Source organism: Cricetulus griseus, chromosome 2 (genome assembly GCF_003668045.3).
Source record: "Cricetulus griseus strain 17A/GY chromosome 2, alternate assembly CriGri-PICRH-1.0, whole genome shotgun sequence".
Classification (NCBI taxonomy): Eukaryota; Metazoa; Chordata; class Mammalia; order Rodentia; family Cricetidae; genus Cricetulus; species Cricetulus griseus.
In genome coordinates, this window is record NC_048595.1 from 85,908,715 (window position 1) to 85,922,942 (window position 14,228).

General features: G+C 45.2%; 1 protein-coding gene across 1 annotated transcript; it reads left to right on the plus strand.

Moving 5' to 3' along the window:
* The first annotated feature begins 1,042 nt into the window (after positions 1-1,042).
* On the plus strand, positions 1,043-12,322 carry Txn (thioredoxin). The gene is made up of 5 exons (XM_027403039.2): positions 1,043-1,199; positions 5,754-5,858; positions 6,432-6,491; positions 11,476-11,541; positions 12,112-12,322. The coding sequence occupies exons 1-5, from the start codon at positions 1,176-1,178 to the stop codon at positions 12,172-12,174; spliced, it is 318 nt and encodes a 105-aa protein (XP_027258840.1). The 5' UTR covers positions 1,043-1,175; the 3' UTR covers positions 12,175-12,322.
* Positions 12,323-14,228: the final 1,906 nt, after the last annotated feature.

A 14,228-nucleotide genomic window follows, 5' to 3' on the forward strand; every position in this document is an offset into this window, starting at 1 on the left:
TCCAGTCTCCACCTCAGCTTCGGGCTGCACAAAGCCACCCTAACAATGTCTTAGCTTCCTCCTGCACATCACCCCAGTTATCATTGGCACACACTCTTCCTGGCGTCTCCCAAGGCAGAACAATTTCTGCAATGCATGTACACTGTCATTGTAAATACAAGGCAGCCAAATTCAGCAAGGCCGGCATGGCACCACGCAAGCTTAATTAGCGCTCACGATGACTATAATTAGAATCATTTATTGAGTGCTTCCTTATGTGCCCAGCGCTGTCCTCGTCAGTTTTCAAGCCCTTAAATCCTTCGAGACAACGCTGTGAACTAGACAATCCGATGTCCATTATGCCCGCATGCGCATGGGGCACAAAAAAAGGGCACTAAAGGACTCTGTCCCTCTCCAGTAGCAGGTTCACCCGCGAAAGTTAAAGAATAGGAAGGGGAGGGGGGAGAGAAGGGACAGGGAAATCTCCAGAAAGGAGGGGAAGGAGTGCACTGAGACACTTCCTAGTCATCGTTACTCAGCACTTTGAGGCGGAACCGCAGCATGGCCGCCCTGGTCGAAGGATACACTTCTGCCTGGGCAGTCCCCAGGCCCAGTCTGGAAGTATCTGACTTAGGTCTATTTGGGGCCTGGCCAATGTGATCCTAGAAGGACTCCAGATTGTGAGAGGGGACTATGAGCATCCTCCCTACGTAGTGCACAACGAAAATGCCCTTAGAGCAACTGGACGCACACTTACTTCCCTGTGTAAGCGCAGGGCGGTGTCTGGGAGCCCGAAGCTGCTCCAGGCGCCTGCGCTAGCCTCTCCCCCTGTAAACCAAGGCCAGCTTTCCGCCGCGCAGAGGGAGGAGACATGGGCGGGGCCATCACTAGGGAAGTACCGGAGCTGCTCTAGTAGCCGGCTGTGGCTCCGCCCCCTGGAAACCTGATTTCCGCTCCACCTCTTGGAGGCGTGGCTTAGGTGTGGCCTGCCGAGGCGGCTTGGCGGGCGCGGGAGGCCAGGGAGCGCGTCCCCGCTGCACGCGCCCGCCCGCCCCGCCCCGCCCCGCCGTGCTCCGCCCTGTCGCTATAAAGAGAAGGCGGGCGCCTCGATCCGCCGCAAGATCCGTCAGGCATCTCGGATCCGCTTCCATCCGATCCTACAGAAACTCGTGTGGTTCCTCCCCGCGACAGCCAAAATGGTGAAGCTGATCGAGAGCAAGGTACGCGTGCCCGGACGACGCGCGCACCCCGCCGTGTGCTGTGTTGGTCGCCTTCTGTATCCCCGTGGTGAGCGGCCCGGGGCCTGTGCGCGCCCTGGGCTTGTAGAGCACGCCTGGGGGAGGGGACGGGGAGACCCTGGAACGCCGGGTACCGGAGGTGCACCGCTGGCGGCACCTGGGTTCCCCGATCTGGGTTCCTGCAGCCTCCAGCCTTCTCCTTACCGCCAGCTCTAATCTGGCGGAGGTGAAACGATGGAGGGGGTCCTTGGGTGAACCCCCGTCTGAACCAGGATTCGGAGTCTCAGGGAAGAAATGAGAGCCGCCACTCCTCGCGTGTACACTGTCATACACAACGCGGGGTGTCCTGTGCCTCAGGGCTAGGCCGGAGTTTGCCTCCATCAGTGGTCCACTGCCTAGAGAACCAGTGCCCGGTCGGTGCACGGGGGCCGGTACCTATTGGAGACCCTCGGGCAGGTGCTCCAGGTAACTACTAGGAAGGAGAAAGGTCCAGGCCCCGCCTGTGGGACTCCTCCTCCTCCTGCAGCTCAGGGCGTGTTTCCGGCAGCGCTAGCTTTGGAATGACTCAGTCCCCAATGTCTGGGCCCAGGGGCCTCACTACGCTAAGATTTCAGTGATTCACCCGCTGTAAGTGGGCTTTGCTGGAACCAGGGCTCTGTTCCTCCCAGGGAGTAGTCCACTACAAAGTCCAGGTTTTGCCATTTGGGAAAAGAAAAAAATACCTAAGGGAAAAACTGTTGCCATATTTGAAAGTTACTGAGAACCAAAATATCCTCCAGATTGGGAAAGTCAGAGCCTGTTACACTGTAACTACTCGGGGAATATTTGTAAAGTGGAAAGTGAAAGGGGCGGTGGTGGGAATTGATGTTTGGAAGACTCTCACAAGGTAACCTAGTTAACTTGTTAACCTAGCTAACTAGGGGAGCCCAAGGAAGGCAGACCCACGCCTCCAGTTATGAGCTGTTCGGGCCTGGTTGGGTGGGTCTCAGTACATGAGTTTGCTCAGAATCCACCCACTATCAGTCGTTTTCGACCCAGCACCCAGTTAGGTCCTTACCTGTTTAAACTGTCTTACTTATGGGACCTTTGCCATTCCAGTAGAAAAGGTGTGCATTGGGGACAGGAAACCAGTTATTCATAAAAACCTTGGGCCCCAAAGGCCTATTAACAAGGCTCTGATCAGAGTCGCCCCGAATCAGAGATTAATTGAATACACCTAGGGTTATACTGGTGGGCTTAAGTTGATTGGTTTAACCATGTGTTTCTGAGGACTGTATGGACTGTACGGTTAGTTAAGGGTCCCTGATTCCAGACAGGAGTGGGATGATGGGCTAAAAAATCAACAGTTGGTTTGCTTTGTTTATTTTTAAGACTAAAACTATTTATTGAACTACACACAAGGCATGCTGCTCAGTGCTTTACAGACTATGTTAGACCAGGGTGTTGGCTCATGGCTCTCAGCACTCAGGAGGCTGAGGCAGGAGGATCACCACCTTCCTGTCCTGGGCTACAGAGTGAAACCGGTCTCAAAAAGCAAAGAACACTTTGTATTGCTACCTTTGGGCTGGTTTTGTGTTTGGGGCCTTTTGTTTTGCTTTCTTTTCCGTTTACGTATAGGGGTGGGGCATTCACTTGTGGTGGTCAGAGGACAGCTTGGGAGGGTTGGTTCACTTCTGTCTTGGGGATCCTGGGTATTGAACTCAGTTCTCCTTTTTGTGGCAAGCACCTTAATCTGCTGAGTCACATTGCCAGCCCCTGAGCTAGGAATATTTGAGAAGAGGGATCAAAGCAACTGCTTCTAACTACTCCAACTGTTTTCTTCAGATCATCGGTGTCAGTGATGGAACCATTTCCTAATTGTGATGGATTATTAGTTTCTGAAGCTAAAATTTGTGATTTGCTTCTTAGACAATTTTGAATACTCTTCAAGCCAGTTCAGGCAAGTTTACACATCTGGAGAAGAGATCTTATTTGTGAAGTTTACACATCTCTGTAACTCATATTCACTGAAGCCAGAAATTAGGGTTGCAAGCCTCTTTTTTTCAGAGTTTTAAGTAGTTTTACTTGAATTTCATTCATAGCCATTGGGTAGCAGGGGAACCTTGAGAGTGTTTGAAATGAAGTTCATCCTGTTTTTTATGTAGTGTCATCAAATTTTTATTGAGGATCAGTCATGTTCCATTTGTGGGTGTTGTCAGACCAGCCTGCCATGCCGTCTTTGCCCTGTGTCCTGCAGTAAAGAATGGGTGGTGTGGCCTTTTTAGTAATCATGTAAGGGAAGGTTTTGTATGGAATTTGTCTGCAACAACCAGCGGTGGTTTGGAAAGGTGGTTTCCTTTACTCTGCACTATAGTCCCACCTCCTGACCCTAACACTTAGCTGTGTTCACACCCAGATATGGGCTGATAGACCTGTATAACTAGGGCAGTGTTTAGAAGTTGTCATAGCCATTCTGTACTATTCTCAGAAATGATATGTGGTTGATTATTTTCCTTGAAAAATATGAGGTAGAAATTAAAAGCCAGAAAAGTAAGTGCTCAGGACTGAAGAGAAGAGAAAACTCAGAGAATAAGAGCACTCACTGGCAGTCTTTCAGAAAACAGGTGTTCGATTCCCAGCACCCACGTGGTGGTTTGTAATCATCTGTGACTCTGGTTCTAGTATATCTTCTGGCATCTGAAGGCACCAGGCACACAAGTGATGTACATAGATACATGCAGACAAAAACATTGATACACATAAAATAAAAATTTTAAAACATTTAAAGTAGCTATACTCTGAAAACTCATTAGGTTTGTTTTGGGTGTGTGTGTTTTAACTGTACAGTGTTGAAATATTTACTTTCCTTTGTTGGGCCAGATCTAATATGGTTCTTAATTTGTATTTATTTATTTTGAGTATTTTGAGGCAGGGTTTCTGGGTGTAGCCTTAGCTGTCCTGGAACTCTGTAGACTAGCCTGGCCTCTGCCTCCTTAGTGCTGGGTTTAAAGGCATATGCCACCACTGCCAGGCTGTCCTAGTTTTTATAATTAATTTGACCAACATTATCTCTCCTGGAGGAAATGTTACTTCAGATATAGCTGTTTGTGGTTATTTTTATTCATCTTTGTTGCTCCAGTATTGGTTTTAGGCAGCACCAAGTGACTGATGGCAGTTTAAATGAGTCCCTAGTAACTAGAATGTTAGGTTCCTAGGGTTACAGTATCAAGGCTTTTGGTAAATAATTCAGGGAGGTTGGTGGTGAGGGATTTTTTGTTACTGTTGTTAATTATTTTTCTGGGACTTGCATGTGACAGGTGTTACTTAAGCAAAACAGCCAAAGAAAAATTTCTTCTTGAGGAACTAAAACTTGGATTCATCTAAAGAACAGTGCATTTTGATTCATAGGGCAAAAGTCAAAAGAAGCAGTGTGATTCCCAACTCTAGAAGTGCTGTTTAAAATAAGCACACAGGAGGAGCTAGAGAGCTACCGTAGCTGCTAAGAGTTCTTCCTGCTCTCCCAGAAGACCCTTGTTCAGTACCCACTACCCATGGCTCCAGCTCTGGGGATTTCAGACCTCTGTGTGCCGACAGACACACACACACACACACACACACACACACACACACACACACACACACACACACTCACACTCACTCACACTCTAAAGCCAAGCACACAAAATCTGTTTATGCAATGATGGCCTGAGTAGGAAGGTCGGTCTCCTGGACTCTGGAAGGGTTGGGGATCTTTCCCGTGTTTCACCCTAGACAATTTCTTTTATTTCCCCATTGGTTAGCTATCTTGTGACTTGTTTGTTGCTTAACTGTGTCTTGAGTGTTCTTCAATCCTGGAACCCCAAGAATCCAGTGTCTTACTATGGAACAAACTTTGATGTGAAAACAGTTTTAGTACAGATGCCTGCTTTCCTTTTTGTTTGTTTATTTAGTGTTAATATAAAGTGATTTCGTGTTGGGGGGTGTAACTCAGGGGCATTTGCCTAGCATGTGCAAGGCCCTAGGTCTGCAGCACCATCACTATGCCCAGATTTTATAAGTTCATCTTGTCGAGTATAACAGTATCAGCAGTGTGCAAAGGTTCCTCTCAAGCCACTTTATTTGGCTGCTTTGGATAAAAAGTAGGCCCTAAGGGTCTGGAGAGATGGCTCAGAGGTTAAGAGCACTGGCTGCTCTTCCAGAGGTCCTGAGTTCAATTCCCAGCAACCACATGGTGGCTCACAAACCATTCATAACTTGATCTGGCGCCCTCTTTTGGTATGTAGGCAGACCACTGTATACATAATAAATAAATCTTTAAAAAAGAAAAAAGTAGTCCCTAAGAGCAGAAACGCTTTGTGTTATGTGTTTGCTTAGGTCTTTGGGGAGGGAGAGGGAGGGTCTCACTGGCTGACCTGAAACTTGCCAGTGTAGAACAGGTTGGCTCTGCCTACTTCTGCCTCCTGAGTGAGTACTGGGTTTAAAGGCATGTGTCACACCTGGCCATGTCTTAATGGAAAGTGAAAGTATATGACACAGGTGTTCTTTCTCCATCCTCAGGAAGCTTTTCAGGAGGCCCTGGCGGCTGCGGGAGACAAACTTGTAGTTGTGGACTTCTCAGCCACATGGTGTGGACCATGCAAAATGATCAAGCCCTTCTTTCATGTGAGTATAGGAGCCCTGGGCTTGGAGGCTGGCTAGTGCTCAGAAGCTGGGGTAAAAGGGTTAATAGTGAATGGGGGTAAGGGCTGTGCTTGTTTTCCTGATACTTACCTAGTCGCTAAGCGGAGTCTTTAGGCCTGGCTGGTGAGATTGCTCTGTGGAAGAAGGCACAGATAGCTTGCTGTGCGAGCCTGGCCTGAGTTGGGTTCTTGAAACCCATGCTGGAAAGAGATAACTGCTCTCAAAAGTTGTCCTATGACTTCCATGTGCATGTTATGGCACATGTAAAGTAATAATATAGTAAATAAAAAGGACTTTTAAAATAAATACAAACTTAAATATTTAGTATAGAGAACTGGAGAGATGCCTCCGTGGTGAAGAGCACTGGCTGCTTTTCCAGGTGACCTAGGTTTGGTTCCCAGGACCCTCTTCTGGCCTCTGCAGGCACCAGGCAGGTATACATAAAATAAAAGTAAATAAATCTTTAATCTCTGTGACATTTCCCTTGAAGAAACTTAACTATGTTGACTGTCATTGTCCAGTTCTAACACTTTTGGTTCGTTTTTAATTTTCCAGTCCCTCTGTGAAAAATATTCCAGTGTCGTGTTCCTTGAAGTAGATGTGGATGACTGCCAGGTACGTAGTGAGAAATTGGATGCTGCCAAGCTTTTCAGAGTAGTCTGTCCTCTGAAGACTACCCTGTTCTTTAAAAATGCGAAGTAATGCTAGAAGTAGAACTCTGTCTGAGACATTGTATTTTGGAAGAGCAGGGCATGTCCCAGCTGAGAGAGAGAGGGGGGGGAGGGAGAGAGAGAGAGACACTTCCTATAGTAAGCATCTAAACAGTAGCTCTCAGGTGATGGAGGCCTTTGTGGGGTGGAGCACCAGGGCTCCTGAGGGATGCATGAGTACTTTTACTTGCCCTGTGGTTCAGGAAGAGGTGGAGAATGAGGTGACAGCAAACGCATTGGGCTGGACTCCAGTACTGCCTTGCTGGCTTCTGTTTTACGCTAATCTCCCACCTTTCTCAACTCTTTTGTTCTCTGTCAATAATCAGCACTCTGTACCCAGCCGACAGCCAGCGTGTTTTTTTACCCCACACACCTTTTGGTCTGTCTTTACTTGTGCTGTCTCCTCCCTGTGACTGTCCCTTCCTATCTGATGGAACCCTAGTCATAAGCCTCACAGCTCTTTTTCATGCTCCCATCTCCATTTGCCGCTCACACACCACGCTCTAGGTTTGTTTCCCCTCCTTGGGTCACATGATCATCTTTGCTTGCCCATCCTCCCCAGTGTCTGGTGGGTGGGTGGTAAGAAGGAATGGATCCTATGCTGGTGGCTGCTTGTCTGTATTAATAGTGGGGGCTTGCTCAAGTTATTTGTCTGTGCCTCCTCATCCTCTAAATGGCCCAACATCTCAAATAAGGTGGTTATCCAGATTGAGCAAGATCATAATTATGAAGCCTTTGGAGTGCCTGGCTCCCAAATGCTTGGTGAAATATGGCTGCCTTTACAGGCAGTGAGCATCTAGCATCCAAAGTGCTCTGAAATCCAAACTGTTTTGAGTGCTGGGATCATTTCTTTTGATGGACCAAATATTGCAAAATCTAAAAACCCTGAAACACACCTGGTCCCAAGCATTTTGACTCACGTATAATATCTGTCATTAGTCTTTGTAAATGAGTAACTTGCCTGTGGGAGCAAGACAATTCTTGTTTGTTTTCGTGAACCTTTGTGCTACACGCTCTCCCCCTTCCTATATGGTTACTCCAAGAGACATTTACCCTTGATTCAGATCAGTTGACCCCGCCAGATAACTACACAATTTCTTTTAAGTAATGGTACACTGAAGTCTAGTGGCTTTGGCATCTTGAACTGCCCCCAGTAACAGGGTGGGGAAGCAGGCCGCAGCATAGTTGGTGATGGAGGCTAGGAAGGGCCTGTAGAACTGAAGGCAGGTACTCCTGCCTCAGTCTCCACCCTCTATAAAGATAGGTAAAGCCACTGGGGACATGGTATGACGGCTCCATCGTGTCTGTCTAAATGTCTTTCAGACCGTGAAGTGACCCTGTGATAAGTGGGAACTTTCAACTTTGCTTCCTCACTCCAGAGACTGTATCATAGAAAACATAATAGAAAGTTCCTTAAGCCACCTGAGTAGGAGGAAATCCTGTAACCAATTCCAATGGACAGTTTGGCCCACACCCTTAATGTATAAGAAAATGATTTTATGGTCACAGAAAAATATACACATAGGCCCTTTTTAAAATGATGATAGTGCAGTGGCAGCCAAGGGGGTGTGATCCATATTTTGTAAATTAAACAAACAAAAAAAAACAAGACAAATCTATAAGCATTCAAGTACCATGTATTCAGCTTTTCTCAGAAAGCCAGGCGTGGACAGATAGGAATGGAGTGGGTAAGCATGGTGAGTGTTACTATGATTCTGTAGAGGACTGTCTTGAGGTTCAGTGTAGTCCTGTCCTACATACTCAAAACATCTGAGATCCGGCATTAAGGAGGGGAAACCGGTCACTGGTTACCAGGGCTTGGGGTGTAGGTAGTGACTAATTGCAACAAGGGCAGCTGGGAAATCGAGGGGCTGGTTTACACCCTGCTGGTGGTGGTCACATGACCCTGTCTTGGTCAAAGCTTGGAACTTTTGAACTCTACCAAAATGTGAGTTTTTCTGTAAGTAAGTTTTGGGTTATTTTTTTAAAAGCAGGAAGTCGGGATGTGACCCCAGGTTAGATGAGAGGACGATGAAAGAAACTCAAAGGGTGTGTGTGAGAAAGGCTCACACCTGCAGTCCCTAAGAGTCTGAAGGGACTACACAGTGAGATTTTTAAGGAGAAAAAATGTTCTGTGGGTCTTTCAGATCAAGAGTAGGCGTCACAGCCCATAGAGCACTACCTAGGAGAGCGAGCAAAGACCTAGAATGATGACAGGTTTACATCAGCTTCACTGAAGTGCATAGAACCATTAATATATGACAGTGCTGCTGTGTTCACTGGTACTGACTTGGCATAATTGAAACGTCAGACTCTAAATTTAAATTTAACCCAGTCTGAAGCTCTGGTGTATTTGGGGAATTGATGGTAATGCTCTGAAATAATACAGACAGGAAAATCTTGGACAGTGATTTTATTTAAAAAGAAAGGGGAGGGGAGGGGGAGCATTAGTAAAGTTGTGTGTGAATATATCATAGCTATACTAATTAAAAGATTGTTTTAAACCAACACCGTTTGACCACATGTTAATAATTAACTGTTTAGAGTTAAACTGTTGCTAGTCTATCTTGTTCTCTATTGCTGTGTAAATCTAGAAGATAAAATGTGTAGGAAATACTGGACATGCAGGAATGTCTGGCACTGTAAAATAGCTTTCTCTTTCACTGCAGAGCTGAGTTGAGGCCTTAGTAGATTCTGGTATATAAAGTCTGTCCCAAGTGGGCAGGGCTGGTGGGTTTGCTGGCATAAAAGTCAAGAGACTGAAGTATAGTGAAGAGTTTTGCCTCTAGGGTTGATGAGTGGGAGAAGCAAATGAAAGCAGTGTGCAGGAACATCCAGGAGGGTTGAAATTGAATTAAGAAAAACCATCATTTCCATATCAGATTGAATTGCTTGGGGCTGGAGAGATGGCTCTGTGGATGAGAGCACTGGCAAAATTGTGTCACTAGCACCCACACCAGGTAACCCACTGAAACTCTAGTTCTAGGGAGTCTGACACCCTCTGTAGGTATTTATACACTGCCTTAGTTTGGATTTCTTTATCTGTGATGAAACACTGACCAAAAGTAACTTAAAGAGGAAGAGGTCTATTTTGCTTACACTTCCAGGTCACACAGTCCATCACAGAAGCGAGTTAGGGCAGGAAGCTGGCGCTGACACAAGGGCCATGGAGGAGAGTTGCTTCCTGGCTTACACAGCCTGCTTTCTTGCAGCATAGATCTTTAACAATGTATTGTTATTCATACAGTGGCTACTGTGGGAGAATAGAAAGTGGGGTGCATGAGTGTGTTTCATATGGGAAAGTCGGTGTCTGTGGATATACATACGTGTGTGTGTGTGTGTGTGTGTGTGTGTGTGTGTGTGTGTGTGTGTGTGTTACAGTGCCTACAGCATGCATTTTGAAAAGAAGTGTGTACATGTAAGTGCATGAGTGATAAAGTTAGTAAATAATGGGTAGCTTCCAATTTTTTCTTAATGAGGCAAACTAGAATTTTCTGGAACCCAGCAATTCCATTTTATATCTTAAAACCCCAGGATATATGTATTTATTCACAAGTATACATACATAAGTTGGAAATGATCTAAAAGTCTGTTAAGAGGAGTTAAAATGTGAAATAAAATACCATGCCACCTTTAAAAAGTCATTTTAACACAGAGCAAAATAAGAAAGTTCTTGGTTTTATTTTTTTTCTTAGATACATTTATGTATAAGCATTTTTGCTTAAATGCATGCATGTACACTCACATAAGTGCTTGGCTCCTGTGGAGGGCAGAAGAGGGCATTGGATTCCTGGAACTGGAGTTACAGATGGTTGTGAACCACCATGTGGGTGCTGAGAATCAAACCCAGGTCCTCTGAAAGAGCAGCCAATACTCTTAACTGCTGAGCCTCATCTCCAGACCCCATGAAAGTCTTAGTGCCTTAACCAAAACTTTACATGAAGACATAGTTGTGGTTTTAAAAATAAAATGTATATGAACACAGACCCTTAGGACTCTCATTAAGACACTCCTTTCCAGTGTTTGATTTATTTGTTTGTTTGGGGTTGGTTGGTTGGTTGGTTTGATTGATGGAAACAGGCAGGGTCTTACAGCCCTGACTGGTCTTGAGGTGGCTGTGTAGCTGAGGATGGCCTTGAACTTCTTGTGCCCCTGGCTGCACTTCCTAAGTGCTAAATTTCAGGTGTGTGTTGTGTACCATCATGCTTGGCTAATGGTAACTAGGGTTGTAATTCAGTGTCTGGTCCTTAGCCTAGCATCTGTGTGCACACCAGTAATCCTAGCACTCAGGAAGCTGAGGCAGGGGGATCTTGAATTCAGGCCAGTCTTGACAATGTGGCAGGATCCTACCCAGAAGGTTAGGAGTATTACCTAACATGTACAAAGCCCTAGCTTCCGAGCCCAGAGACAATATATAATAGTTATCCAGCCATCATCTATATATTCCCCACTTCCTTAGTATAATTGGAAAAACTTAGCAAATACCAGGACCTGCTAATTCTGAGGAGCAGAAGAATATGTCATTTCCCCTTGGTACTAAAATGTTTGAGAATTAACTGAAGAAACAGCATAGTGAATGGCTGCTGCGCTGGCTGATCCTAGTAGCAATCTTTTTGTTAGTGCCTGTAGTTTTTGATTGAGAATACAACCTATTTGGCTTTTTTGTTGCCATTGTATTGTTTGTTGTATTGATGCTCATATGGTTAAAAGGCTATGAGGCTGAGGCTTGGGGTATATAATGGAAAAGAAGTCTAGTCTTTGGAATTTTCCATCTAAGTTTAATGTTCAAATTCTTGTTTTCATCCTCTCTCTCTCTCTCTCTCTCTCTCTCTCTCTCTCTCTCTCTCTCCTCTCCCCCCCTCCCCCGACCACCTTCCCCCACACCCCAGGATGTTGCTGCAGAGTGTGAAGTCAAATGCATGCCAACCTTCCAGTTTTATAAAAAGGGTCAAAAGGTATGTCTATCTAACTTTAAGAACACCAACCGGAGCTGGCTATAGTGGCACACACCTTTAACCCCAGCACTGGCTAGGCAGAGGCAGACACAGATGAATCTCTGAGTTTGAGGACAGCCAAGACTACACAGAGAAACTGTCTTTAAAAAAAAAAAAATAAATAAAATATAATATATATATATATATATATATATATATATATTCATTCATTCCAGGTGGTGGTGGCTGCACAGTCTTTAATCCCCGCACTATCCATAGCTAGTTCATCAATCATGTCTCAAAGCACACATCCTTGGACCTTGGCAGGTCATTTGTTCTTACTAAGAGGTGTTTTTTTTTGGGGGGGGGGGTTTGCACTGGAGCCCTTTATCTTTTCTCCAAACTTGCTTATTTTTGCAGTTAGTTTTGTCTTTTGTTTTGTTTGCAGTTTTTGTTTGTTTAAACTATTACTCAGGAAAGTCTAAGTAACACCACACACACAAGCACACATGTTTTTTGTTCCATGACTGTAGCTCTTCTGCACAGGGTGATGACACTGCTCTCACTAATGTCTGTTTCGTCTCCTAACAGGTGGGTGAATTCTCAGGCGCTAACAAGGAAAAGCTTGAAGCCTCTATTACTGAGTTTGCCTAATCATGGCCTGGAAAACATAACCAGCCACCAGCTGTTTAAAGCCTGTAACTTTTTTAATTTTCAAAAAAATATGAAGTGTGGAGAACCTGTACCCAACTGCCATCTGATTATAAATGACAATAAAATATTAATTCTACCCTTTTTAAAACTGTCTGGTGTCTTTTAGTACAAATGAGAAATGGCCTGATTTAATCCCCTTATTTTCAGTAACATTTAGCCTCCGATTTTCTTGTTGTTGTTGTTTTACTATTAAAAAGGTAGGAGCCTGGAGAGATAGCTCAGTGGTTAACAGCATTAGCTGTTCTTGCAGAGGACCTGGGTTTATGACTTCCCAGCCCCTACATGGCAGCTAACCAACTGTTACTACAGTTCCAAGGGATCTGATGTCCTCTACTGGCTTCCCTGAGCACCAGGCATGCATGCAGTACATGCGTATTCTTACATGCAAGTAAAACATACACATTAAAAAAAAGAAAACCTTAGCCAGGCGTTGGTGGCGCACGCCTTTAATCCTAGCACTCGGGAGGTAGAGGCAGGCGGATCTCTGTGAGTTCGAGGCCAGCCTGGTCTCCAGAGCGAGTACCAGGATAGCCTCCAAAGCCACACAGAGAAATCCTGTCTCAAAAAACCAAAAAGAAACCTTAAATCTTAAAAAATATTTAGAAATACATAGTTCTACAAAAATCTCTTGTTAATGCAATTACATTAAAGTGTTTAGGGGTTTTGTTCTTTAATAAACAGAAAATTCTAGCCGATAAATAGACCCACTGTGTGGTCATGGCATAACTGATGGTTCACTTGTGATGAAATGGTGACTGATCTTTGAAGTCTGGTTTGGGGCAGTGGTGGCAGACGCCTTTAGTCCCAGTACTCGGCAGGCAGAGGCAGTCAAATCTGTGAGTTTGAGACCAGAACTACAAGAGCTAGTTCCAGGACAGCCTCCAAAGCCACAGAGAAACCCTGCCTAAAAAGTCTGGTTTTAGTGGTGATGTATGCCTGTGGGCCTCATTAAACTCTGTGTACATACATGGAGATTCCAAACTGAGTAGGAAAGTGGAAGTGACTTGGAAACCCTTGTTCCATTGTAATAAGTAAGGAAAGGGGGACTACCTGATAGTTTTCAAATTGATAATGAAAGACCTATGTCTTCCAGTCTTATGCTAAGCATCTTTGCAGTAACTTGGTATTGATGCCATAGTTCCCAGTCACCAGTGAAGACAGGCATAACAAGGATTAATGTTCCCAACATCCCAGTCAGTAGGATTTGAACCAGAGTTGTGACCCCAGAATACATCGCTCTTAGTAACAATCCAAGGACTGTGTGGTAATTGGGTCTAGGTTTCTTGCCTCTAAAAAAAAAATTACAATGAAGAACTTGGAATCAATGATTGACTGATGTAATGTATTATGTCCAAAGCACTATGGTATATAGCTGTAAAAAAAAAAGACCCTGAGCATATTGCTTACCCAGCAGAGAAGGCAAACTAGAAAAGGCCTGTGTAGGGTACATTTTGTGAGGCAGAAAGAACCAGGAGACTGGCCACACTAATAGAGGAACAGACCTGCTCCAGATCAGGTGGTTGGGTAGGGTTCTGTGAGATGGCAGAGCCGAAACTTGATAGATGAAAAGGACTCCTGTAGGGGACACCTGCAGCCAGCCTCTAACAGGCGTGACTTACTGTCCCCTACAGACTCCGACTGCCAAATGCCAGGGAGTCAGCTTTCCAAATGAGTGTACCAGGCACAAAGGGTCCAAGGTGAAGAGGGTGGTACAGAAACCAAAGCATGAAAGGAAGATGGAGTAGCAGAACTCAGTCATCCCAGGCTTCACTTGTGTAGGTGATGGGAAGCCACTGGACGATAACTGGTGTGGTGGTAAAAAGGTTCATTTCAGCATGAGAATGGAAATTAAAAATGAAAGCCAGATGGACCTCTGCAGATAAAAAGACAGTGATGAGAGATGTGGGGAGGCTGTAGGGATGGAATGAGCAGTCCGAGGATTCAGGAGAGCAGGACCCAAGAAGGCATCCTCACTTTCTGAAACACCTGGGGTT

Excerpts from the sequence above, each read along its gene's own strand:
- Txn (XM_027403039.2), top strand. The coding sequence starts at position 1,176 with ATGGTGAAGCTGATCGAGAGCAAG. Across the intron at positions 1,200-5,753 it reads TGAAGCTGATCGAGAGCAAG|GAAGCTTTTCAGGAGGCCCT; the intron begins GTACGCGTGCCC and ends CTCCATCCTCAG. Across the intron at positions 11,542-12,111 it reads TTTATAAAAAGGGTCAAAAG|GTGGGTGAATTCTCAGGCGC; the intron begins GTATGTCTATCT and ends GTCTCCTAACAG.